We start from the raw sequence: 26,762 nt of genomic DNA, 5'->3' as shown, positions 1-26,762 counted from the left end.
CAAAACAAACCTGCAATTTCAAGATCCTTAATTTTAGGATCATGTGTTCTTATAAACTATACATATAAGCATGCCTTCAACTTACAGATCTGGTTAAAGTTTTACATTTTCCGGCAACAACCTTTCTGAAATGACTTCCAAGTTCTTCACTTGTGAAAAAAGGAGATCTGCCAAGGCTGCAAAGTTAGATTTGGACTGATCAACACCTTGAAATCATAAGTCTTAAGATTTGTGAAACAAAATTGTAGAGGTGTCCAAAACATAAAAATTGCCCAAAATGAGACAATTTAGACTTGGACACACTTAGATGTTATCCTCCTTTCCAATGAAGGAGACAGGTATGTCTGTCAATAGGTTGGGGTACAAAAGCAAATGTATGCTTCGCCCTTGAAGTGTTGTTCTTAACATGTTAATAAATACTGTTTCTAAACCACATTTGAACAATTTTCCACCCAGTTGTTGGCATTCCGTGCACATCAAAACGAACAAAATGGACTCAACAAGGGGCAATCAAGATAATTACAACAAAATCCGAGACAAAACTGCAAAAAGAAAGCAACATGACAAATACCATTTTTTTCTCTAAAATAACCACAGCATTTTAATATTTCTGTTCTATATCAAAATAGTATATTTTTACCTGGAAGCACCTAAAGTCTTATTTACAATATTACTTTCCTACAACATACCTCAGATTTCACTTTTGCCCCTTCTATTATATGAGTGTGTGTTCCAACAAAATAGTTAGATAAGAAAAACGACGGCACCTGTAAATTTCAGAAAACCACCTGCAAGAAACGCATAAACTACAGTCTACACTATCGGGCATGAAGGTGCTGAAGGACTAGCTTCAAAAGTAGTTTTGATTACACTTGTCACATTCTGAATAACACTTTACAAATTATTGTTTAACAAACCTGATCAACTGTAGGCATTCTCGGTTTGCTTTTTGAAGAATCTTTGTTCAATTACCACAAAAAGTTAGTTATAGATATCCCGAGCAGAAAAGTCATCGGTGACTCCACAGAGCACTACTTTGAACATTGCCCTGGAACACACTATGCATTTACAGGAATTGCTGCATAAAGCAACAAGCAAACTATTGGAGCGATGAACAGACTGCTGAAGTCTTTACCAGGATATCCAAGAGTATTGTTGCATTATGGCCAGAACAGAATAAATACGGACGATTCACAATAGTGTTCCACCAAGAGTTTGCAACACGGTGGCCAGTCATCACATGCGAAATTCGTCGACCCTTTCCAAACGCGCATTGGGTCGACAAATTTTGCACATTGTGATTGGCCAACGCGTTGCAAAGTCTTGGTGGCGCACTGTTGTGAAACGGCCGTATTGTGGCTGGGAATATAACATACATGTATGTAAATATGGAAGTCACTGGCTTTCATCGTAATGGTGACCGTTTTCCATAGACCCCCAAAACACCTAATTGCCGACCAAAGACAAGTCTTTTCTCACATGGCCACATTCCTGACTCCCAATTTGTGCCGCCACATTGGCAGTGCATGAGGCAGTGAACCTGCTTCATGTTGCTTGGCAGACATTCAGGCTGAACTAAACCTGAGCTAATGAAAGAGAAGGCCGGGTGACCGGTTTGGTCATGTTTATTGGCTGTGGCCAGTGAGATATTCTGTGCTCAATCAATATTACTTGGTTTTCCCATGAAATCCCCCCTCCTCCCAAATATACACTACTAAGTTCTTCAGCTCACTCAAAGTACCCAAGTGAATATGTCATGCAGACAATACAGGCATTTCACAACAGTGCGCCTCCTACAGTTGGAAACGTGTTGACCAATCACAGTGTGCGAAATCTGTCGACCCAATGCACGTTTGGAAAGGGTCAACAGATTTTGCGCACTGTGATTGGTCAACGCGTTGCAAACTCTTGGAGGCGCACTACTGTGAAACGCCCGTATTGTATGTAAAAGGCATCGGTGCGGGTACGAGCGCGTGAACCAACACATGCGTGTACTCCATTCGTTTGTACTGCATTCCCTGGCTCAAAATGACATCACACTTTAGTACTCAATAAGTACTCAAGGTTGCCAAGGTTGGAAGCCTCTAGGCTATCGGCTACAATCGGGCCTCATAGATCATGTGTTACTTTCCATCTCAGCCATGTCATTCCACGTGATACCTGGCAGGATACCTGGATATCTCTCATCTTTGGTAAAAAGATAGTTGAGTGTCCCTACGACTGCAATTTTTAAAAATGTACAGGCTTTGCAGAAAAAAAGAACTTCATTCCTACTTCAGATTTTTATCAGCGATTAACCCTTTTCTGGTTAACACAAAATATACAGCATAATATTACTCTAGTTTGTTTAAAATCCAAAGATATAACAGTCCAGTACATTTCAAAATGTGATCTGAATCTAGTACTCTACTCATAATACCCACGGCAAACAATTCAACCATTGTGAGGTAAAATCTTAGCATTAAAGTTCTAAGTATTAGAAATTCACTGGCCCAAGCCTCTGAATATGAACCAAAAACAAAACAAAAATTATTTACAAATGACCAAACTTTGCAAAGTTCATTGTAATATTGATGATGGTATTCCTTGTAAAATAATTTCTAAAACAGTTAGCAATTTTGCCATGTGCCACAGATAAATACAAATGGCAAAAACAAACGTGGTGTGATGTGTTATTTTGATCAATAATTGTTTCTTCAAACAATAGCTTTCAAATTAGTAGCTGATTAAAATGAAATTTAATATTACACACATACGTACTGTCTTTTCTATACCGTCTTCCTTAAACTAAAAAGTTAAAACAAGTGCAATGGGATCGTTTAGAAAAATCTTTCTTTTCATAATTGCTTAAAAAAATGCAAAAGTCTAGCTGGCAGTGAAGAAAAATTATTTAAACATAAGAGAAAACTAAGTAATAGCTATCTGCATAAAAAGGAAACAATTGCTTATCGATTATCAACTTTAACAATTTCTACAAGATACCGGTAAAATCAGGACATGATGTCAAATATTCCATCAAAATGTTTGCAGACAAATTAAAATATACCACATTTGCATTTTGCAATTTAAAATGGCTCTGTCAAAATTTAGAACAAGCGCAAAAGCCCAAGCTGCAACACCAAATCTATACATACAAGTACATGTAAAACAGATGCAGATTTCAGTATATAAGAAAGTTACTGTCGTGTATGAGATTTTAAGTCTAGACAAATCAATGCATTGTAAAATTAAGAACAAGTTGAAACATTATAATTGGAAAAGACAATCAGTAAACAAATCTTTTGGTGTATATTTGCTTATTGTTTCCATGTACATAAGTAATAAATCCAATTACATGTAATTAAAATGCAGATGTGTAAATGCCAAGTAAAGTGATGCTACTGCAGAAATGATTAATGCCTCAGAATCAGTGATTCTGTAGAAAGGTTGACTCCTCACGAAACCAGCTTTACAGAGCTGGCGTATATTTCAATGGATCACTTTTTGTAGACCTTCGTAGTCATCAAAAAGGGGTTTGGCTGTACAGCTCTACAGACAAATCCGACGACCATAATTAGAAGCCATTACTATGGTGCCATCCTGTTCGCACGCAGGCCGTGCGTGCGTGAAATTCCTCCTTTACCAACTGGCAGTAGTCAATTGCCGAAATGCGCACACGCGTGCAATCTGGTTGAGACGGCTGCGTGCATGTAAATGATGGCCTCTTGGAATGGCGTCTCGTCGGCTTTGTCTGTAGCCATCGTGGCAACAGTGCCTCAGCTACAGAAGTCTACAGCCATCACATCATACAGTTCTGTAGCCATGAAAAGGTATGAAGTTGGTGGTGGCTGAGGCTGTACTGGTCTCTAAGCTCAGCCATCAAACTATGGCAAAACCTGCACCTTGGAGGTAGTTTTTGATGGGTTTTGGGCAGTTGATGGTCAATGCAATTCACAATTTGGCTCAATTTATTTCCAAATGTCTTTACTGAAGGATGACACGCTGGGAGTGCCCTCCAACTTTCAGCTCATGGCATGAGAGAGATGGGGGGAGGGTTGAATGGGCTGAGGCATCTCTGAGACAAGAGCTTTGACAGTTGAGGTTCTGTGAGGTCAGTGATGGCTGGATGACAATCTTGAGCTGTTGGCACAGTAACAGTGTCATCATCATCTCTCTGCAATTTGTTGGCCGTCAGTGTTCATCCTCATGCTGCGAGCTGGGTGCAAACAAACAGGGGAACAGACAGACACAAACCTTTAACAAGCAGTTACAAATTTTAAACGATGCCACTGTACAGAGACGAGTTAGCTGTTGCATTTAGTTCTGTCACATTGAAAACTGTCCCACACAAGTGTTGCTCTGCAACGTGATTGGACTGGTGAACTGGTACATCTGAAGATGATTCTTTCACAGGTAAGGTCCCACTTCCAAAATATGCACGTACAGTCTGTGCATAGATCTTTCTGTATCAGTGGGTTCGCTTACTTCCATCCGCGCTTACTCATGTGAGCACAACTGCATTCAATTTGACAGATTATGTCTCAGGGCCTGGCCAATCATGTGGCTGACCTTCCCAGCCAGTTACTGGGGAAGCATCCCACAATGCAATGCAAAAACATGGCAGCTTCCGTGTTGCAAGGGAAAATTGGCACCATTTTAAATATTTTGGTAAAATACTTGAACATAGCAGCAAATTGGCTAAGACAATAAGGTTCTAGATTTATAGTAAAGATTGCGGTAACACCATGTATTTATCTCTTCTTTGAGTATGTGTGGTTCTGAGAAGAACCGGGGAATAACTCGACGTTTGGAACAGTGTACTCTGTCCGTCTTCAGGAGAAAATAAGGTTCTGTGAAAGAAAGGCAAGAAATGTGCGTTGGTTGTCCATGGCTTTCACTCTGCAAACTAATTGTTAGACATTATGGCTGGTCAGGGCAACCCGAGTAAACCAAGATCGTTCAATATCACATATTTTGCATGCCAGTCTAAACCTACGACCCCACAGGTAAGTGCGGGGCAAGAATTTGTAATCAAATGCATAAGGTGATTAACTTCACCTTTGACCCACTGACCTGCCATGACCTTGCTCTGCTCTTTGACCTCCTGGGCCAGGGCCCGCCTCATGGCTAGCACCTCTTGGCGGGCCTGTTTCTCTTCCTCCACCTTCAGTCTCAGCTCCTCGGCTTCTGGGAACTCTCCTGCCTTGTCCCAGGTAGACAGGCTGGTAATATATCAGAAACAAGAACTGATCACCTGATCGATCGATTGACCTTTCAGCAAACAAGCAAGATCGTGGTCAACTTGGGAACAAGAGACAACGGCCTCTCATCATAGAAAAGTGAAACCATCAAATGATTTGGCAGGCACAGACAACACAGTAAAGTGATCCATGCACCAAACTGCAGTTTGGTCTTCTGGAACTGTTGGCATGTATGTGTATAATATCCAGGCATAATTCCAAAGCCCGACATGCAATGGGCATTCAGTGTGTTTACAGCTGCTTTTCAACTGCATGTGCACAAAAATGCATCATACCATGTGCAATAGTTGCTGATGTTTGGAAGAGGGTAATGTACAGGAGCATGGATGTACAACAGAAAATAATGCTGAAGAGATTTTTACCAAGTGTTTATCTACCACCATTCGAGCTAGCCAGAAATCAGTCCTTGCTCTGCGGTCAAACACGAGGATATGAGGACTGTACAATATTTGGAACCTGCTTGTTTCACACAGATCTGGATCTTGATCCATCATTGGTTCACTGGCACCAAAATCCGCCTGATAGATGGAGGGACCAACCTTTGGGCCACTGATCAGGATCCAGATCCGAATGTAACAGACTGGCCCTGGGACTCTACTGAAAGCATGCCGTGCATATGCAATTTTCATACAAACTAGCCGGTTCCGATGTTAACATTCAACCAATAGTGTTGCAACAGGGCAGGTGGCTACCAACGTTAAGGAATAAGTTCCAGCCTGATACCAAGGCTCCTGCACGTGTAGTTCCCCAAGTTTTGAGATCACACCACTCAAATGCACGTTAGCCAGCAGTGGCTGAGCTTGATTTGAAATCAGCCAATTCACAGTTGGTCATATTGACGGTCACCAAAGTGTGGCAACACACTGCACCAAGAACGTGAGAATTCACGGTGACCTGCAGTAGACCTGGAAGCTTACGCCAGCTGTGAGGTGCATCACTAATAAACCATTGGCTTTAAGTACTGATAGCACCGTAGCACAAAAATTGCCAGGGGCAAATCATTAGACGAAACAATAGCCAATTTCAGGGCTGAAAATCTTCCCTGCTGTCAAGTTATAAAACCCTCTGCTCCTTCTCCACAAGGTCAATTCATGTACATAACCTTACAAAAAAAACTGACATCAATATTACACCAGATTTTAAAGACCAGTCCAACTCAACAAAATCATACACTAAACTGTAAACATTGACACTGAACACAAGAACTGAGGGTTAGTGTGCAGATGTTAAATAAATAAAGCGTCATTGCTACAACCTTTTGCGAATTTCGCTCAAGGAATCCCTGCACATTGTACAAATGGAAAGTGGAAAATAAAGATGAGGCATCATGAAATCTGTACAGGCACAGAAGCTGTACGTGCCATGATAACACTCGTCGAGCATCTATGCAATGCTACAAGTTGACACACTCATTCAATAGCATGATTGACTGGATCCGACAAAATGAGTCTTAAGGCCGATAATGCTGCGCTAGTGTGGATTAGAAACAGCAAACTGAGCTTCTACTTTTGATGTATTGCTCAGCCTTTCATTTCCATGAACATGGACACTGGGCAAGAAATGTTGAGGGTTTCTATTGATTTCTATACAACCTTCCATCCCAGTGAAAATGGACAATGGGTGAAAAACATTGAGAGTTCCTACTGAATTCCACTGTGCAAGATTCTTTTCAAAGACCTTAAACTAAGAAGTGGCCCTGGCGACTTTTGACTCATTTTGTCAGGTTGGGTCACACACATGTATATACATCAGTTGACTGAGCAAATGGAATGTGTGCACAACAGGTGGCATGGGAAACATGCGGCTGAGTTGGAGATGTAGACTCAATAGGCCAACTCTGTCTAGCGTATCTAAGACCTATGTCAAGAAAACTACTGTCAAAGCCTTGGAGCCTACGATGCTGAGCTGGGGTCAGAGGTGACATTATGTGCGCAGTCCTTCAGCCCAAGAAGATGTGAATTGCTGGGATTTGAAACTGAAGCGCAGGAACACACAACACAGGCCATGTGAGGAAGCTTATGCCAAACAGGTGAGAAGAAAACTCCACATGGCAACAACTTCCATGGGCAAACTTCTCCTTTTTTGGTTGAGTTGAAATTCGGAGAGACTCGGTAACTGGTCTCAAAAGAGCACTCTCACCATCCACTGCTCCAAGCTTCTTCAACATATTCTGAAAGCTAGCCAAGTGCATCACACTGGCTTTTAATAATTGGAAAAGCAGGGTTTTTGCATCATGAAATGTGGGAAAATGTTTCAAACTCGGTTGTGATCCAATGCGACGTGCAAAACCAGATGATGAATATATGGCATACATGTATGTAAAATCTGTGACCTCTGACCCATGCTCGACGGAGACAAATATCACAGATGTGATGCAATAAGCCCACTAATTCTCAATTCGAAGATTCCAAGCAGTCTATTCCTGATTAACTACTCAACGGATAAAAACAAAAATCAGCATAAACCACACAGCCAAATGTTTATTTTAAAAGACAAAATGTACCCAAAAATTACACCATCACGATCTTTCATACACAAATTTTGCATGCACGACTCTTTCAATTAAAGGTGAACTGAATTACTTGTGGAATGAAATCGTGCTGTAAGGCATGCCATGTGGAAGATGGGCATGATTTGCAAATGGGCTGGACATGGCAAAGAGAAACATGGGTGATTTTGTTCTCTCTGGGATGAGAAATTTTGGACACGCATGCATAACTAAAGGGCAATGGCTACAGAGCAAGGCAAACCAAAGCAGTAATGGAAACAAGCCAGCACACTGGAGCCCTGTCCTAGACAGGCCTTCAAGAACTACGGCTAAGTCAAATTTCTACATCATCTTCGGTCACCAAAGACCAAGACCTGCCTTATCTTAGATATGATAAAAGTGTCGATTTCAACCCTCCGTTTTGATTTTTATGGATTCTGTGCGATCCATTTGTGCGAGTAAATGGAAACAGTGCAAACACTTTTCAGCTAAATGTGCACAACCGTGCTAGGATGCACAACAGAGATGGCAGCAAAGCATCTGTCCATCAAAAGTATTTTTCTGCTGAGGGAGTATTTGATAATTGAGTCTTTCCCTCTCAATTCAGCACCAAGCCTTCATTTCGTGGATCTAGTCTCCATATCTGATCAAGCCTCCGTTTCATGGATCTGTCCAAGGTTCAGCCCCTCTGGTCGTAAGTGGGAGACCATTTTCTGCTACATGTACAGGCAATGGCAAGATTTTGGAAAAAGGCCAAGATATGACCAAGCGCACAGTGCCTTACACTGCCAACAAATCAGTGGCTGCCATGTTTCCACAACAACAAAGTCTACCAGATGTTTTAAATTCAACTAAACTAACATGTTAAAAACAACAAGCACAGAAGCGAAATAAGGGACAAGATAGAGGAGTAGAAAGTTTGGAGGTTAACTTACATCTCGCTTGGATGCCATTCTTGAAGACTGGGTGGAGAGAGCAGATGAAAGGAGGGGGAAGAGACGTAGATAGAAGTGGAGGGGAGAATAAAAGAGAGAAAGGGTAGCGCCACAGCAATCATGGACAAAAAAATTGGCTGCTCAACTGTATTTCCACTGCGAAATTGTTCTGACAAACCCCTGCGACATACATTTAAGTTGAATAAATTGGACGACGTGGACACTGATATTTGGGTTATATATTCAGTTAGTAACTACAGTGGAGCAGCCAAACTCTAAAAAAAAACACACACTGTGACGTTGGCAATGCAGCTTGCTGGTTTCTACAAGCCTTGACCGTGGCTGTCCACTTGGTTTTTCAGGTCTGCAGTCTCCGTCCAAGTTGACAGCCTCAGTCAAGTACCTCCCCTGTGGCTACAGCTGCAGTGCCAATGCTGCCAAGTCAGAGAAAAAGTTGCCATTTTTCTTTCCTCTGTAAGTGAACTTTTACAATTGGCCAGTTTGGTATTCCAACAGCGTGTGCGCTTTGTTCCCGAAAGACCTTGGCTTTCTGAAATACCAAACTGGCTCCTCTCACGAGTCCTGCCACAAGTCCTCTCACTAGTCCTTTCATAAGGTCTGCCACAAGCAGAGAGGTGGACAGTGAAGTGAACTGTAACCAAGGAGGGCCTTGGTTACAGTTCATTTGAATGGCTCGTGACTTGGTTTCAGACTGGAGGGCTTGTGGTGGACTTGTGGTGGACTTGCAGTGGGCTTGCGGTGACTTGTGAACAGGCTCAACTACAACACTGAAATTAAGACCATGAAGCTGTAGTCATATCACTGGAGTCTTGCAAATTCATCCGACCCCCAACAAACAGCCACTTCCGCGAGCAAGTAGGTTAAATGAAGAAACTTGACAATAGTGAGATCTGAACCCAAGATCTCCAGAACACTACACGGGTAAACATGCATGCATTCTGGATAATGCAGGATCACAACCTCACTCCAATTGTTTCGTTTGTTCAACCTAAATGTTGACCGAAGGTGAACTGTGTTAGTTTACCACTGCTGTCTTTTTTTCCCCTCATTGTTGAGTTGGCTTACGTCCCAGATGGTGAATAACTCAAAAAACTATGATCAATTTAAGGAAGTGTCCAAATTACTTAGCTTCAGCTGAAAAGAAGTCATAAATATATTGGAAATGGCTGCGGCTGCTGGCTGGCACTTTCCATAGCAGTGCATTTCATGTTTAGGCACAGCCAAGTAATTTGGACACGGCTTAATGCTTTGGATGGAGAATGTTAACTTTCACATAGACTACAAGCTGCACAGACACACCTGCAATGGTGCAATTTTTTAAACTCATTTTATTGGGGAATTCCGTTTGCCAGTAAATGAAGGTGGCATATCGCATCAAACACGAATAACCTAACTCTAGCAATGCACGAGCACCCTGACATGAAATGACTTGACCTGGATCTCATGACACACTTGGGGAGCCTCAACTACGATTTTCAAGGAGCAGTTTGGAATGTCAATGAAATGCTCATGTGGTGCAGTATGAAGTATCCCCCAGAAAGGAGAAACTTCCAGGCACGTGATCACTATGTTCTAAGGAAGGGACTCAATTGTTCAGACAACCCATCAAAGGGACCCTTTTTTTACACAACACAGTTTGATGCACAATTTAATCACGGACCATTTACCTGGGGATGTGCAACTTAAGCTCAAAGCTGGTTCAGTGGCGTGTTGCAGCCGGCACAATATCAAAGCAGAAATTAAGTTGGATTGTGTAACACTTTCTCTAATAATAAAACATATATTCCTGTCTACCACTTTGTTTTCTTGTAATATTTTAAGTCAGGGTACACCCGTTCTAAAAATGTGCTGCTCAAGATATTTCATCCTATACATTCTGAGAAAAGTGTACCACAAAATTGGGGAATTTTGCCTCATTAAAACTTCGTTTCTCCTTGAAATCGATAAATGAAGAAGATTCATTTGTCAAAATGAATAGATTTAAGCACCGTGTCGGCGTGTCATCTCGGCATAACCACGGCTGCACCATACATGTTGCATGCACGTGTCATGCGTGTCATTTGGTCGCGAGTTTTTTTCGAGAAAGTCGAGTGCACCTGCGGGGGTAATAACAATCCATAACACACATGGAACCAAGGTCGCACATGTGTTTGCACTGGGGCCGCTCGCGGTTGCACATCCCTGAGTAAATGGATCGTGATTTAATGTAATGCACAATGATCACATAACCTAATTCATCTCACTTGACAAATGTTTGGGGACAGATATTTCATAGTAAAGAACAACTCAAAACATACAGATGAGTACTTGGGAACACACAAACCTTGCCTTCCCGAAATGCCCTTGCGTATAAGAGCTTTCATTCTTGCAATATTTCAGATGTGAATATTTAAGAACTTTAATATGCTTTCATTGTATCTGCAAAGCAAATTCATGAGAATTTGCTCCCCCCTTGGGCAACATATGAGAGCAAAGTCAGGGATATTTTGGCCGAGACCAACCACCGTTAGTTGAAAAATACAGTTACGGCAGAAGTCTCTAACATACATACGTGTGGTTAGACACTACTTTGAGTAGTTGATAACCATTTATCCCTTTGGCGATAATGATCCAAGGCAAGGGCTGTGCATTTTCCAGAGCAAATGTCAGATTTTTCAATGACATCTTTCGCTTTATCACCAAGAAATAAAATAGCACGTAGGCAACACTGACTAACTTCTGAGTCAGCTCAGAAAAATGGGTGGAAAGCAAAATAACAAGACATAAAGGAACAGAAACAAACAGAACACACTCACACAAACATCCAGAATGCACAGTGTTTGCTGCTCACACAAAAAATGAGAGGCAGGAGCCAAAACAACAACCAAAACACCCCCAAACGGCATTCAGCCAAACAGATCAGAAACTTAGAATGGTCACACAGAATGAAAGAAAAGCTGGGTTTTTTTTGGGGGGGTATCTCGGTCAAGCAGTCACTTACAGTTGATGTACATGTACCTTCTTTAAAAGAAATCACTCCAAATGCCCCCCTATTGACTCCTGTTCTAACTATAATCCCCCAAACCCAGTGTTGTATTCGAGTCCTTCACAGTCCTTTCACAAGTCCAGTCAAGTCCTTTCACAAGGCCAGTCAAGTCCTTTCACAAGGCCAGTCGTAAGTAAAAGGGTGAACAATGACAAAAGAATGCTTTTGTCACAGCTCATTTGAATAGCTTGTGAATTGGCTTCAGACTGAATGACTTGTGATGGACTCGAATGCAGCACTGCCCACACCTTGATAAATAATCCACGCTGACATGTGGCTTACCCAGGATTTGTCGTGGGAAGGGGCTGGAACTGATCATAGAGCATGGACCCACTGATGCAACGTCCTCAAATGTCCCATTATTTCCACCTACTCACGATGCTCAACCTTCCCCCCTCCCCTGCACCACATGGGACTGGGATGTATGGCAGTATCAGAGCTAGAGGTTGAAAAGAGTAGGCGTATGCCGCATCTTTGTTGTTCAGATAATATTAAAACAAAAACAAAAACCCCTCTACGAGGGCTCAAGCCCTCCACCCCCAACTCCAATATTGCTTGTCTTTTCAAACCACTCGTTTTAATGACTGCTGAGACACTTCAAACACACAGGGATCCAGTCCACGTGGTTGTATGAATCTAATAGCTCTGTGGTGATTGCGGAGTCTTTTTCGAGGGACAACATTCAAGACCGAGGCCGTGTCCGAAACGGGCTTTCAGAGCTACGGCTAAGTCTATAGTCTGCACGTCTCCACGCATTTCCAATGGAGCGGAGACCTAGACCTAGCTATAGACAAGAGATTCGGATGCAGCCTGAGACTCAGCCACCAAAAATGAAGTTTACAAATGCAGCTAAAACTGGAGACAATTCTGACTTCGTATCAAATATTTTGCTCCTTTTGAAAGATGACATGCAAAATCTTGTTAGGTCTATTCTCGTGCCTAAGTCACATCCATAAAAAGGTTCCCTTTTTCCAGTTGGCTTTGTTTTCTGATGAGGACGGGGTTAAAGGTCATCTGTTGTGAGCCATTCCTTCACAATTTCCACGTTTGAATTTTCTACCATTAAATAAACATGCATAGGTATGCTACTTTTCATGCATCTGCTACCGGCTTCAATTCAAATACATGTCTCAAGATTTCAAAGAAGTGGGGATCAATAGCTTTTGGGGTCTCAGAGAAAAAAATTCCACAGACTAGGACTGGACAGTTTCCGATTTCCAGAATGCGCAATCTATCATTTTTGTCATATGCAAGCTGGGGGGAACTTATCATGCAAGAACCTGAGGGAAAATGAAATCCCGTTCAAGTACGGTACTACGACAGGTAGATTCCCATCTAGTTACTAGTAACGTCAAATGGCTCAGCATGAAATCATTGGGCAGACAGCACTTTTTTTTTTTTTCATGCAAATCTGACCAGTGACACTGCACCTAACCTGCGACACAGCAGATGACCTTTGACACGGCAAGTGACCTGCAGCAGCGCAAATGAACACAGTGCTGGTGCAAAACAAGTCTCGACACAGCAAATGACTTGCAGAGGCATGACAGCTGACCTTTTGACACCACAGGTGACCTCTGACCTTACCAATGACCTATATGACACAACAGATGACCTTTTTAACACAGCAGTTACATACCTAAGACGATATCTGATGATGAAGGGAACATGCATGAGAAAAGTAACAGTTCTTTTTTTTTCATGAAACATCTCAAATGAACAGTTTTTTGAGAGTTTCGCTTCAGATGAAGGAAGGCATTTACAGGCATTATCTGGAGAAGCATGATGAGGGTTTGGTTGAATAAGTACCCACCTCGACATGTCGTTTTCTAGGGTGATGCCATGTTCAGAGAGTCTTTTGGGGGAGATGAATTAGTTTCAGTTTTTTTTAAGGTCCCAGTTTTGTTTTGAAAAAAGGCAGGGTGGGAGATACAAAGAGGAGAAACAAAGGGTTAGTAAAAAGAAGGAAAAAAAGAATGAAAATACGCACAGCAAGGAAAGAAAAAATAGGAGTATAACAGAAATGTTTCAGTTGAAGCAACAAGTGAAGTCAAGGGAGACGTTACTTGTGCAAACTCTGGGGCAATTCTGTTGACAAAACCCAATCCGAAATTTTGAAGTTTATGGAATGCAAAATGGAGATAGAAAGGGAGGGACAGGCAGAGGAGGGGAAAGAGGGTTAGTGAAATTGGAAGGGGGTGAAACTTATTAAGTTGTTGGGTCAACAGGTAAGTTTGTGGGTAGGTGGTTGAGCGAACGGAGAGTTTGTCATTTGCGGGGAGTTGTTCAGAGGGGTAGGTTCGGACAAGGGTTGATTTGGGGCAGGGAGTAGGTTGAGGAATGGGGAGAAATGTGCAGGGCACAGCGGATTATAAGAAAGAGGAAAACTGACGTAAGAATTAAAGACAAAAAAATTATGAAATGAGACACATTAAAGAAAGGAATTCTTTTGTAATTCACATTCATAGGACAAGTTGAAGTTTCACTGGAAAAGTTTATTTGCTAGAATCTGAAATCCCTTGGTGGGAAAACTGTTAGACAGATTCTGTTTTCACAACAGCATTTTTCTGATTTTCTTGAATGAAGTGCGGACGGTGGGCTACTCATTTACAAGTCTTAGAACAGGGATAATACAGTCTTCTCATTTTGTAACACTTCAATTATAAAAAAAAGACAATTATAAAAAGTATAATGATGCAAATTTTTTTTTACAAAACTCCAACGCAGTTCCATACACACACATATTCCAACATGACTTCACTACAATCACAAGCCCCTACATAAACCCAATGACAGACCCCACATAAGCTAGGGAGCACTCTCAGTAACAAAGTGATCCTGTGGTCTCTCTTTTTCAAGCTCCACAAGTCTGAGTCAAACACTGGAAGAAATACTGTCCGACAGCCCCTCCCCTTAAACACACATCCCGATGTGAGCACACACACATCCTGACGGACACCCTGAGAAAGTATGTCCATCAACAGTGTCTTTGATTCTTTCATGTTTACTTGGAACACAGAATTAAATATCTGTTTTCCCCAAAAGAGCACCCTGCAATGGAAGACAGAATCTGACATACCCAGAAAAAACCTCCCACACAAAACCCAACGGACACACTGACACACATGGTAATACTTTGCAAAAACTTGTATCCGTTGAGTCTCCAACAAACATAATTAATCTAAAATATATATGTACCTCTCCAAAACTTGGACATACCCCTCCTAAACACATCTCACCACACACCCCATGACAAATACCCACATACAGGTAGAGAGGCACTGCTAACTAACCTGTGGGCTGACAGCATCTTGGTGATGCGGTCCACTCGCTCCTCGTGTCTCTCTCTCTCCTCCTGCGTCATAGCGGGTTCGTCATCGTCGTCCGGCAAGTAGCGTTCTGGGATGATGATCTTAGCCGGCAGTCCCAGCTGAATGGTGGGGAAGGGGGATTTAATGCAAATGTAAAGCAATTTGACATAAAAAGTTGAACAAATGCAATCTCTTAATATTCCGAGGTATCTAGGAATCTCAAACACGAGACCTCATCTATCAAGTTTAAGCAATGTTTCCGAGACACTTCGAAACCAATGAGGCATTTCCAAATTTCAGCATCAACGTCAAGATAGGACAATTTCCTAATAAACAACTTGCCACATGCATGCAGATTCTTACAGACACCAATGAAATTAAAGAAACTTCTTTTTTTTGTCGCCCAACACAAGGCCCCAAGAGGCCACTCAGGGTGAGGGCTAAATAGTAAAGTTAAAGAGGAGAACTGAGAGTACACGACATTTAGTAGGAACAAAGAAAAAGAGCTACAAATTTCTGCAGTGAAAAAAAGTCAAACCTTTAGACAATGAAATATTTAAGGTGTTCTACATGTACATGCTAAGATTACGGGTTTTAAGTTCTTTCCGTTATCATGCACTTTCTTGCTAACTCATATCACAAAAGCATCATGATGAAAACAAGGTCTTTCAATTCCCTCTGCTTTGAACAAGGAACATACATGGACATGAGCAAATGCACAGTTTTAATCTACCATCAAAACACTACACTTTCTGCATACTTTTGCACGACTGGAAATAAACGGCAAGACCGAATTCAAGGAGATGCAAAGCAGATAAATATTGCACAGTCATGGAGCTGTATATAATTTCTGGAGCACTGCCTTGCTGGGCACGTTCAGGTTGCAAAACTCCAAATTTTGTATGGCTTTTGTCTGTGTTCTAGAAACAGTGCAACAATACAGCCAATACGCAATGAACCTATAACACATCGTCCGTAAATGAGTGTTTTGTTTTAACCACTTGCTGCCGGGTAAAACAGTCCCTTGAATCATAAGCTGCCGGGCGGTGCTTTAGGATTTGGACTTTGACATTCATATTCACCATACTTGTCACCATTGTTATGTCTATTATGGAGTTACATAATGGCTTCTTTGTTTGCCTTCTGCCCCCAGGAATGACAAACAATGGGTGGGCTGGACGATGCGTTCGTCGGCCAGGCTGGCTTAGAGCGCTGCGGTCCTTCATGCCATTGTACTTCACAATACGATCACAGCCTATGGTGACTCATAGCAGTCATTCCTGTCCCCAACTTAGGCCACCCGGCTGTGTGAATTAGAAGAATGTGTCCGCATTCGGGGAACCCGGCTCTAAGTGGTTAATTTGCGGAAACAACATGGAAGAGTGTGTAATGGGCTGCTGATGAATTCTCGCTGATGCTAATTAATGGGCAATTCCAGAAATTAGGGATCCATTTTTTTGTGTCATTGTTGCATCTGACATATGATTTTGTAAGTTCAGAACACATTTTCTAATTTCAAAGAGTGATTAATTAATGCAAATTACCTGCCAAACAAATAAGAGTAATTTGAAATCAATTCCGGTGATATTTCCATGTCAAATAGCAAAGGTCAAATGTTATAGGGACATGACAATGTCACACTTTTGGACGCCTCATGTCTGGAATTACCCTACAAAAAGCATGCTTTAATTTACTTGCTCACTGCATCAAACTGTACTCTATGAAGACACAAATTCAAAATGTGTGACCACAGAAGACATCAAAACTTCTCCACGCAGGGAATGGAGAATTGGTGTTCTAGTAATTATAGCTCTCTGTACTCAGCAGATTCGCATCCTTGGCAAGAGAGGAAAATTTAACTCTAAGTAAATTTTCATAAAAAGCACACAGTCATGTGAAAACCTGTCACAAGGAATATACATTGCATGACACTTTTACAAGGAACCTTTTTTTTGCTGAGCATTTTTCCTGTGTAATCGACAAATGTTTGTGCTCGGCAACTCCATGAATTCGACCTTTGGACTTTTTTTGGACTAAAGCCAAAGAGACAACCTTTAACACTGGAGCAAACTGCATGGAAGGCATGACCCTAAGGGAAAACAACGTGTAAAGAACTAAGTCTGACAAGGATCACCACAGTCAGTAAGTTCACATTTAAATGAGCAAGTACGGCAGAAAAACACTTGGCATCGCTGCAAACAAAAGTGGACTGTTCCACAACAAACTGTAAAGACCGATCAAAAAGTTTTGCACATGCATGCCTACATGTATCATTATTTTCATTACCAAAACCCTACAGTTTGCTGAAAAAAAGAGAACTAATTCCCTTAATGTTGCAAAGTTGGACTGACACGCACATCAAATGTTACACAAACAAACTGATTCTTGGGGGATCGCAACTAAAACTGGCTTTCCAAGGGGTTCCAGCCAGGTGAAAGTTGCCGATTTGAAACTACGTACAAAGCAACAATGGACTTATACAAAGAAGCAAAGAACAAAAGTATGCAATGCCAGGACAAAGTCACGGTACATTCCTAGCAATGCAATAACAAGTGTTCTTACAATCATCACATCCAGAGTCTTCGAAAAGCAATGCATTATTGTGTGCATGGGACAGAGATACAGGAAAAAGAACAATGGAGAAGTTAATTTGAACATTTGAAACAAAGTGAGCTCCTGTCACAGGACCACCTGCTTTATCTTGAATGGTTTGAACACACTCTCTGCATGGGGTCTACACCTGTCACAAACCAACAGACTCGGGTGAAATCTCTCTTTGGGGCAGTTTGGGGAGATGATTTTCGGTCGTCATGTGAACAGGGCTATGCCTAACATTTTTAAAATTGGGCTGTGTGAGGTGACACTTGCAACTGGGAGAAAAATCATTCTAAGCGGAAATACATGTAGGTTTTCACCATGCAAATGAGGAATCCGAAGATAAGAGAAACCCCTGTAAGCAGTTATTGTTGAAAGGAAATGGGTTTTAAAAAGAATGGGGCAGATTTAGTTTCCGACCACACAGCTATAAACAAGAGGCCAAACTTGCTGCTTCTTCGTCAATAGACTTTATTCATGGCAAAGCCATGTTCAATCGGGTTCCCTGAATCTATTTCACTCAATGTAATTTGTTAAATGGGGTGGAGACAGACTATTTGGGGTTCCAAGCCTCACTCACTTTACTCTCTTTTTATAATGTGGCTTAGGAAATTTTTGATGTGATAACTCACAACTTTTGACTTGTTCCTCAGTGTAGACCAGCATTAATTTGTAATAAACTTTTCATTTCATTGCTTTCATATTTACTCTCAGGTTCCACAAAAGAAAAGCTAGCTTCCCTTTCAATTCAAAATGGCTGACTCGTGAATAAAGTTTATTAGTGTTATCCTGCCCAGTATGAAAGGCTCGTGAGTAAGGAAGGGTAAAGGGACTACTAAATAATTGCAAGAAGGCACCGAAATCAACCTGAGGCGGTGTTGATTCAGTCGAAGCAAAGAACCACTCTCTGAGGAGTTTGCGCTTTGCCTGGAAGTAGGTATGGGGGACAAAGGCCAGGTGGGCATAGGACTGGATGGGAGGCAGAGGGATTAGAGGAGGGTGGGGTGAGAGAGAGGGAAGAACGATAAAGAATGGAGGAAGGTGATGAAATGAGACACGCTTTTTAGTCCGCATCCATGAACCCAGGGGATCAGTACTGGCTGATTTTTCGAGCGTTGTCATAGGATGGTTGAAGCTGAACAACGTCTGATCCTTGTAAGGTCAAAATACTGCATCACGACTAGCACAACGAGCTACATAATTGATACTGACAACAGTAACCAGACATGGCTGGAACTAAAATGCATCTGGCAGGCACGGATAGCAGTGTTGTAGTCGAGACCATCACAAGACCAGACACAAGACCAGTCACAAGACCAGACACAAGACCACGCACAAGACCAGACACAAGACCAGTCACAAGACCACGCACAAGACCAGTCACAAGACCAGACACAAGACCAGACACAAGACCAGACACAAGACCAGACACAAGACCAGTCACAAGACCATGCACAAGACCAGACATAGACACAAGACCATGCACAAGACCAGACACAAGACCAGTGACAAGACTAGACACAAGACAATGCACAAGACCAGTCACAAGACCATGCTCAAGACCATGTACTGGACTAGTCACAAGTAACAGGGTGAAAAATGACAATGGAATGCTTTTGTTGCAGTTCATGTGAATGGCTTGTGACTTGAATTCAGACTGGAGGTATTGCATGTATTGTGCTGGTCTTGTGTGGTCTTGTGAAGGTCTCGACTACAACACTGATGGACAGCCAGAATTTCCAACCTTCTGTTTTTGGCATGCAGCATGACAAAGTTGATAAGGTCTTTCAAACAGATAGCACCGTTTAACCTGGGTGCAAATTTCATAGCGCTGCTTAAGCGTGAAAAACCTTCTTGTGATGTAATGGTATCTACCTGTCTTTTGGTTAGCATGACAATCACACAGAATTTCAGCTGGTAACCGTTGCTTATTAACCACTTCATACCGGGGCATTTTTCAATGTTGATGATGCTGGGCCGGCATGACTATCATTTTTTTCCGTTTTCAAAATTCTTCAAAAATTTATCATTTCATTTAACGGTCGTTTATAGCCGCACCAAGTAATCTTTAGGCACTACTCTAAGTTGACAGGTGACCTTCACTGATGCCCGAGTATTTCAGCCAGGCCAGCAGCCTTGTAAACAGAGCCCAAATTGTGCGGTGTTGTATAACTGTCTTTTGTTCACGAACCTGGCTTAGAGCACTGCTGACCTCTTTTCAATAAGGGCCAGATTAGCGTGCAGCGGCGCTGTGTGGCTCATCGCTGCGGTGGTGGAGTGCTTTTGTTCCCGGTGGTAATCCGCTCGCTCTCAATGCCCCAAACCCTGGTATACGGTTTCAAAACAAGGCTGGATTATCACCACTTTTGAGAGTGAAAAATGTCGGTAATGCCCAGCAGCCTGGTCTTTTGTTTTGAGTGCGGTCTTTTGTTACAGGGCCCTGTTTCCTTTGTCCGAGTTCGGAGACCCGGCCACCCGCATAAACCATACGTCTCCGATCCCAGAGCCCCCGGCAGGAAGTGGTTAAGCAAGTTTTTTTCGTGCTTAAGCAAAATCTGTGCTTAAGCAGCTTTATAAAACTGGCCCCTGGTGAATTTTTGAAACAATACATGATGTTTTGTGCAGCAGTGCACGTATTTACCCAGCACAGACAACACTGCCCGTGTACACCAAAAACCACGATAACTGAAGTAATGATAGAGGTACGTATGATATAGTCATCACTGCCAAGCAAGATATTCACATGGATTTGTTTGCCTTAAGCTGAAAACAGCTGGGTGCATTCTGCGCTATTTGAAAGTTTAAACCTGTGCAAATTAACCCCCAAATAAACCTACAAATACATGCATGTCTTTCCCTGACTGTGTGTACTAAGGGGTGCAGGTGATGAAGTGGTTATGGTTTGTGACTCCTGACCAGGGGGTCAGGGGTTCCAATCCAGCTGCTGGTCATAAGTTGTGGACTTGGGCAAGCCACTTAAACCCCTACTTGCCTCTCTCCAGCCAGGAGTATAAACGGGTACCAGCATTAGCCGAGGGGTACCCAGTGTCAGACTGGTATCCCATCCAGAGGAAGACATTTTCGCAGACATTTCACACCAAGGAAACCAAATGACTCAAAACTGACTGGATTTTTTTGGCTTTGGACTATATGGGTGATGACAGAAGAGAAAAAGCTAAGATTTGGAAACATGGGGAAAATCAAAAAGCCAACTTACAAGTCCCCCGCCTGTTGATTCGTCAACCTCTACGGGTTTGTATTTGCCACTGATTATGTCAGACGGGCGGGGCCCAGAGGGCTCTAGTATGTCCAGTTCCTGAACCTCGTCTGGGTCTATCAGAGCTTTCTGCAACTCATGTATGGCGATATCATCTTGGACACCCTAAAAATGGAACAAATTCAACTGGAAATTAGAAATGTTAAAAAAAAGGAAGGACAAGTTTGCAAAAAAACCATGATACAGATCTTGTCTTCAAGATCCTGAACGTACAGGGCGAAGGAAGGTCAAGGGGAGGGTCAAAGGTCACGCCAAAGAATCAACGAGAAATTCCACCTATGGTTGGCCAGTGATGTATGCAGAACAAAAATATCACAGCGCAACATGAGGTGAAAAGTCTAAGTTTTGTTAACAACACTGTGCACTGAAACTATTAAGACCAATCACTTTGCCAGGGTTTTACTAATCTCTGAAAAGGACAGAACTTTGCTCTTAAGCTTTTCAGAGAATAATACTAATTCCCAGAGGAGAGGCAATATGCACACAGGTGCTTTATCCATGAACCTATGCACAACACAAGTGGCTCGAGAACAGTGTCACGCACTGGAAGGGGATCCTTCAAATGATCTCCAACATTTGAACCCTTGACCAATTAGAAAGTGCATCTTTTCCACACCTTGTGCCAATAAGCCATTTGAGAGTTAAATTTGAATAAAATCTGGTACACTGAGTTATCTGATTGCATATAAACATAACGATTGGAATTTCCCAGACTAAAGACACTGTTGCAGCAGTGGTGTTTAGTATGTTGAATTCGAATTATGTTCACGTGAATTTAAGAACTCAGTGTATCAGATTTTATTCCAATTTAAATCTCAATAGGCTTATTCCTAGAGAGCATTCATGCATGCCATTGACAGTAAAAATGAACAAGATCAGCGACTTCATCTCTTTCTCTCTGCAACTAGGATTTTCATCTTGTGAAAAAGTTAAGGGTTGGCTTCTTCAGTAGTTTGGTTTATAGACATGAAGCATACAGCTCCACACAATGGACAGCTGTTTTGAAGAGCTGGGCAGACTTTTTGTAGCACATGAACAAGTTTGATAACAAAAAACTTGTGAATCCTGGTTTTTTAAACAGCACTGATGAAATGGGGTGGAACTGATGTAAATGATATCGAAACGTTCAAGATTACAATGGTTTCTGCCACACAAACTTACAAACTACCAACCTTCAGTTACTGAGCAAATACTGATTTCGTGACGGCATAGCATCCAAGGTGCAAAATGTGAAGTCACACAGTAATACTTCATGAAATACAATTCATAAAATGCAAGACTTATCTCTTAAACTGTCTGGACCATAAATGCTGTCTAAATATGCTGACTTCGGGAACTAAGGAAAGAGCAGGTGCTACATTAACACTGTTTCGGTTAGTGCAGATTGATAACTACATGTAGACAAGACGGTAAATTATACACTGTGTTGTTCAAGCATTAAAAATGGTCACATTTCGCATATGCCATTGTCTTATGAATATTCACTGTTTCTCCTACCTGGGTCAGGGTCACAAAGCTTGGGTCTCTGGTTCTTCTCTACAGCATCTCCCTCAGACCTCATGAATATTAATATTCCATTTGCGAATGCTACACACCCTGATTGGTTATTTACACTAGCCTTGCAACCAGTTGCATTCCAAAAACTCAGAATAGATTATTTCTTGTGCGCTATTTATTTTTTTCATTAAAAATCTTAAATTAAGGAAAACACTAAATTGTGGTTAAAATTCAGGGTGCTCGATAGAAGAAGTATTTCTGGCAGATGCTCACGCTGATCTTCGCCTCGCTTTCGTCTTTCACGAAGAAATTAAGACCAGCAAACTCAAGATTTAATCACAAAGCTTTGCAATGAAAGGGAAATCCAGAATGAACAATTGTAAGAAGAGCTAACAGGGGAAAACTGTGCAGTCAATTTGCAAACCATATTAGCAACTGAGAAGCATAGAAAACGAACAACAAATATAAACATTTATCTTGGCTAGCCAGTATTTTTGCTTCTAGCTCACTTTTTTTAAAATTTACCAATCTTCAAAATAAGTGCAATAGTTTTCTGAAATGTCTTCCTCAACTCTTCAGAGACTACTAACTTCTCAGACAAATACTACCTTCCACGACTTATCAAAACCGAAAATACATCCTCATCATTTCCCGTTAAAAAGTTATCAACAAATCTTCACCCCCTCTGTGGATAAGGAGCCCCCCCAAAAAATTCTTTTTTACATTGCAAGGGATGTGACAGTCTCAAGGCTATGTCACAATTACTAGACTATGGCTTGAAATTACATACGAATTCACGGGTAGCGGCCAAGGCGGGCACCATAGGCTTGTGTGTTACTTCAAGCCACAGCCAAGTCATTCAGAGAACATCCTACTTCTCAAATTGGTGCACAGAGACAGTGCTGCATGTAATGACTGTAATCATTGAAAATGCTCTCTAAATGTTAGAGAGTCTGATAACAAATCAGTCAAATTCTACAAATAAAAAAAAAAATCTTTTTTACTCTCACGTAACCTGTTGCCTTCCCTTCAAAACTATGTGTATTGGTGCTTACTTTTAAAAAGACATGTTGAGACATGTGAAAAGACTACAAATTGTATTCACTTTACTCTCCAACTTTAAGAAGCACTGCTTTTTGCAACATACTTTTTGAACTTTAAATTAGGCCTGTGCCGGGTATCAGGGTACCCGATGTTGACAAAAAAACCGGGTACCCGGTTCAAAAAATATCCAGAAATGCACACCCCTACTTTAAATGCTGTTTAATTTGCTTTAGCTGCTGTAGTTCCTAGCTGTACACTTTTCAAAATTTCAAAGCAAATTTTTGAGGTTTTGATATCAGGGCATGTCCTAACTTCACATTTATCTCATTTGGTTAGATTCATATCAATGGCATATGCAGAATGTGACACATTTTGTAAATAAAAGAGCAAAAAACAAAAGAATAGTAAAATGTGGTATCTTTCATTTATACAAATCTGGAATTGGGGGGTCCACTTGGAAATACATGTAGCTGGTGACCTTCTAAAACTGGTTGGTACATGCTTAGGAAACCAAGCTTGGCAACCAATGCTTATTTAGTCAAAAGAGCCTGCTTGGCAACCAAAATGGCTTCCAAATGAACATGTTACTAAGCAAAATGAACAAGTGTGGTCCTCTGCAACACACCTGCATATTGCCTAGACTAGTTAAAACTTCGGTTTGCTTCATTGAAGTCAAAACATGCTTTGGACAATGGAAGATACCACTTTTTTCAAGGGAAGAAGCACGGTGAAAGTATTATCAGTGCAAGTCAGATGTGTGAGAGGTTACAGAGCTATTCACTATGCTACTAGCATGCGGAGGCCATGCCTTTGCAAATGGTCTGGCCTGCGGCCCAAGTGGGTGGCCGCTGAACGTATGTCGGCGGTTGGGCTCAGGCGGTGGCCATCGTCTTTCGTCCCCATCGCGGTTAGTGGTGCCCTCGTCCCAGCTGTTAGTGAGGTCTGGGGTCATCAGGGGGTCGTTATCAAAGACCGGGGGAGTCTGAGGGCCGTCCGTGAAGCGGCCGGGGAGGGTCTGGGAACGTGCCGAGCGGAGCAGGCGGAGGGCGGGGGCCCGTGCCTTTAGCTGGGAGGCGGGAACAGGAGAGGGGTTCAATGCAGGTTAACAAGTCCAGCGAAAGCATGAGCAGAACACAAGGGCAGCATTCAGGAAGGGGGAACAAAAAACAAAAGACAAAAAAGAATGATATTAATGACAAATGTTACTAACTGCAGGGCATGTGTACATGTAATAAAATACAATAACCACAAATAACAATTTCAACACGATTGGCTCTAGCAAACATTACCAGCCTCATCACTGTTATCGGCTAACTCAGACTAAAGTCATGCAAATGTACATCATGCGAACAATAAAGCAATCCGCCTTGAGCAGAAGCACCCCCTCAACGGTTGAAATGAGCCATATTGGCCGGAAGAGTTCATTTTGTTGGTAGCGATGTGACAGTAACTCGTGCATTTCATAGTCGTTCAGGAACCAGTGAAAGTACAGTTCCGACCAAATTGCGCCCTCTCTTGGTCCAGCTTGAGGCTCATTGACATATTTGCTGCTACCAGGGGATTCACAGATTCCAAAATCATGTTGGGGCTTCACGGTGATCAAACAAAAACTTCCACAATGAGTTCAACATTTTCAAACTTCAATAGACCAGTAACTTCATGACATCGGGCTTTGTTTGCATGTGCACTTTCCCAGATCCAGAGTCCCCATAGGAAAGTGCACACGTAAACAAAAGTGTGATGCCATTATGTGTTAGGCCTATTCTTTGTGGCTTGGAACCTCTTTTTAAGAAGTCTGCTCCCTCTCTTTTTTTCAACTCTGCCAAAACATGAAATACAAAAAAAAAACAGTTGCAGGGCGAAAAACTGATAAATCATTTCCATTTCTTTGCTCTTGCTAAAATGGACTATTAAAAGCATTTTTACAACGTCAAAAACCTGATAATCTGGGGAGAGAATTGAAGAATGCTTAAAAACATGGATAACAGCAATCATTCAAGCAAAATACAGCAAAGGCTACAAAGCAGTGACAGGAACCAACCAAAGCTCCCATCTCTGCACGAGGCAGTTTCTAAAAAATTACTATAAGGAAGCGAGCAAAACTTCTCATTTCTGGCAACTATGTCACATGATGATGCCTCAAGCCTTATTTGCAAAAGCTCATAGCGTCTTGGTCATTCAGCAAACTTTACATGGCTAGCCAATCAAATTGCATGCATCTATAGTCCGCGAGCAAGCAGCCAAGGACTAACCAATCCACATACTTGAAGACCAATGCTGAGCCAGAGTTCAAAAATCTCACGAGCCCATCCACTAAGCTTTGATCAGCTTGCTATCACTGAAACAAACTGTCATCAATTCTGCACCAGATTTCTACAGACCAAATGACAGAACTACCCTACGATGACAACATCCTGACAAGAATGCCAAGTCTAAATTCTACAGAAATGACAGAGCAGACTACCGGTGCTTAAGCTATTCACGGGCCTCTTGTCAGTTAAAAAAACATGAGTTGGGGGGGGGGAGAGGACAGGGGAACCATTGAAGAATTCTCATACCCAAACAGAAACAGGCACGTAGAAAAGCTCTCAGCGACAGCAGAGGAACGATCTATTTTCTCACTTGCACTTTTTTTCTTTAAAATTAAGCCTACCATCAGCTTGGTTCATGGTTCACATTATAAATCTCTTTTAGTTTTTAGCTTAGATTTAGTTTGGGGAGGGGACTGTGCGTCTGGTGTCCATAACACAATGAAGTTGGAATAAAATGATGGAAGGTGACAACTTCAAAATCGCTCTGTAGTCCGCTGTCGGAAAAATTGCTGACAAGAGGCCGTGAGTTTAGTTTCCATGGTCAGAACAGTGTTGCTGAAACCTTCTGATGCCCTTTACACACAGAATTTATTAACACACTAGCTCAGATGTGACAAGCCCCATCAAGGTTGGGAGGAAATTTGTGACCTGACCCAACAAACTGAGTCTAAAATCACAAGAACCAATCTAGACTTTTCAAGCCTTAACAAATCTTGGTTTATAGTCGAAATCAACAGGAGCTGTCTACAGCTTTCAGTTATCAAAATAAAAAAAAGTGTGCCTGGGACTCCTTTTGCAGGACCCAGCTACTTTTTCCATTGCATTATGAGGGTTCACAGAGCACCCAACGAAACCGTGCAAATTCCTACTCAGTGTGGGCCAATGGTATAGCATCAAGTATTCAACTTTTGCCCCAGCGAAAACGCAAGAAATTTGTACACTATATCAAAGGAGTGCACCACAGGCACCTGTGAACTGACTTTCAAACTTGGCTCACACGAACAGGTTCTCAAAGAA

General features: G+C 41.8%; 1 protein-coding gene across 14 annotated transcripts in view; it reads right to left on the bottom strand.

Annotated features, from left to right (window-relative positions):
• Positions 1-573: 573 nt before the first annotated feature.
• Positions 574-26,762, bottom strand: part of LOC110978001 (uncharacterized) — an 84,481-nt gene continuing 58,292 nt past the window's right edge. For 5 of the 14 annotated variants that reach the window (XM_022232610.2, XM_087130862.1, XM_022232618.2 and 2 more), the window contains 8 exons: positions 24,242-24,499; positions 20,833-20,997; positions 18,483-18,584; positions 15,003-15,139; positions 13,523-13,564; positions 8,664-8,690; positions 5,053-5,201; positions 574-4,195 (listed from right to left, as the gene is read on the bottom strand). In XM_022232610.2, the coding sequence (XP_022088302.2) occupies positions 4,146-4,195; positions 5,053-5,201; positions 8,664-8,690; positions 13,523-13,564; positions 15,003-15,139; positions 18,483-18,584; positions 20,833-20,997; positions 24,242-24,499 (930 nt within the window). In that variant the 3' untranslated portion in view covers positions 574-4,145. Of the gene's footprint in view, positions 4,196-5,052; positions 5,202-8,663; positions 8,691-13,522; positions 13,565-13,775; positions 13,798-15,002; positions 15,140-17,582; positions 17,601-18,482; positions 18,585-20,832; positions 20,998-24,241; positions 24,500-26,762 lie in introns of all 14 variants that reach the window. The other 9 variants (XM_022232620.2, XM_022232622.2, XM_022232613.2 and 6 more) reach the window with 8 other exon arrangements.

Source organism: Acanthaster planci, linkage group LG20 (assembly GCF_054643075.1).
Source record: "Acanthaster planci isolate LZ-2023a linkage group LG20, COTS_SCS, whole genome shotgun sequence".
In the NCBI taxonomy this organism is placed as follows: Eukaryota; Metazoa; Echinodermata; class Asteroidea; order Valvatida; family Acanthasteridae; genus Acanthaster; species Acanthaster planci.
The sequence above is the reverse complement of the archived record's forward strand: the minus strand, read 5'-3'. Positions and strand labels throughout refer to the sequence as shown.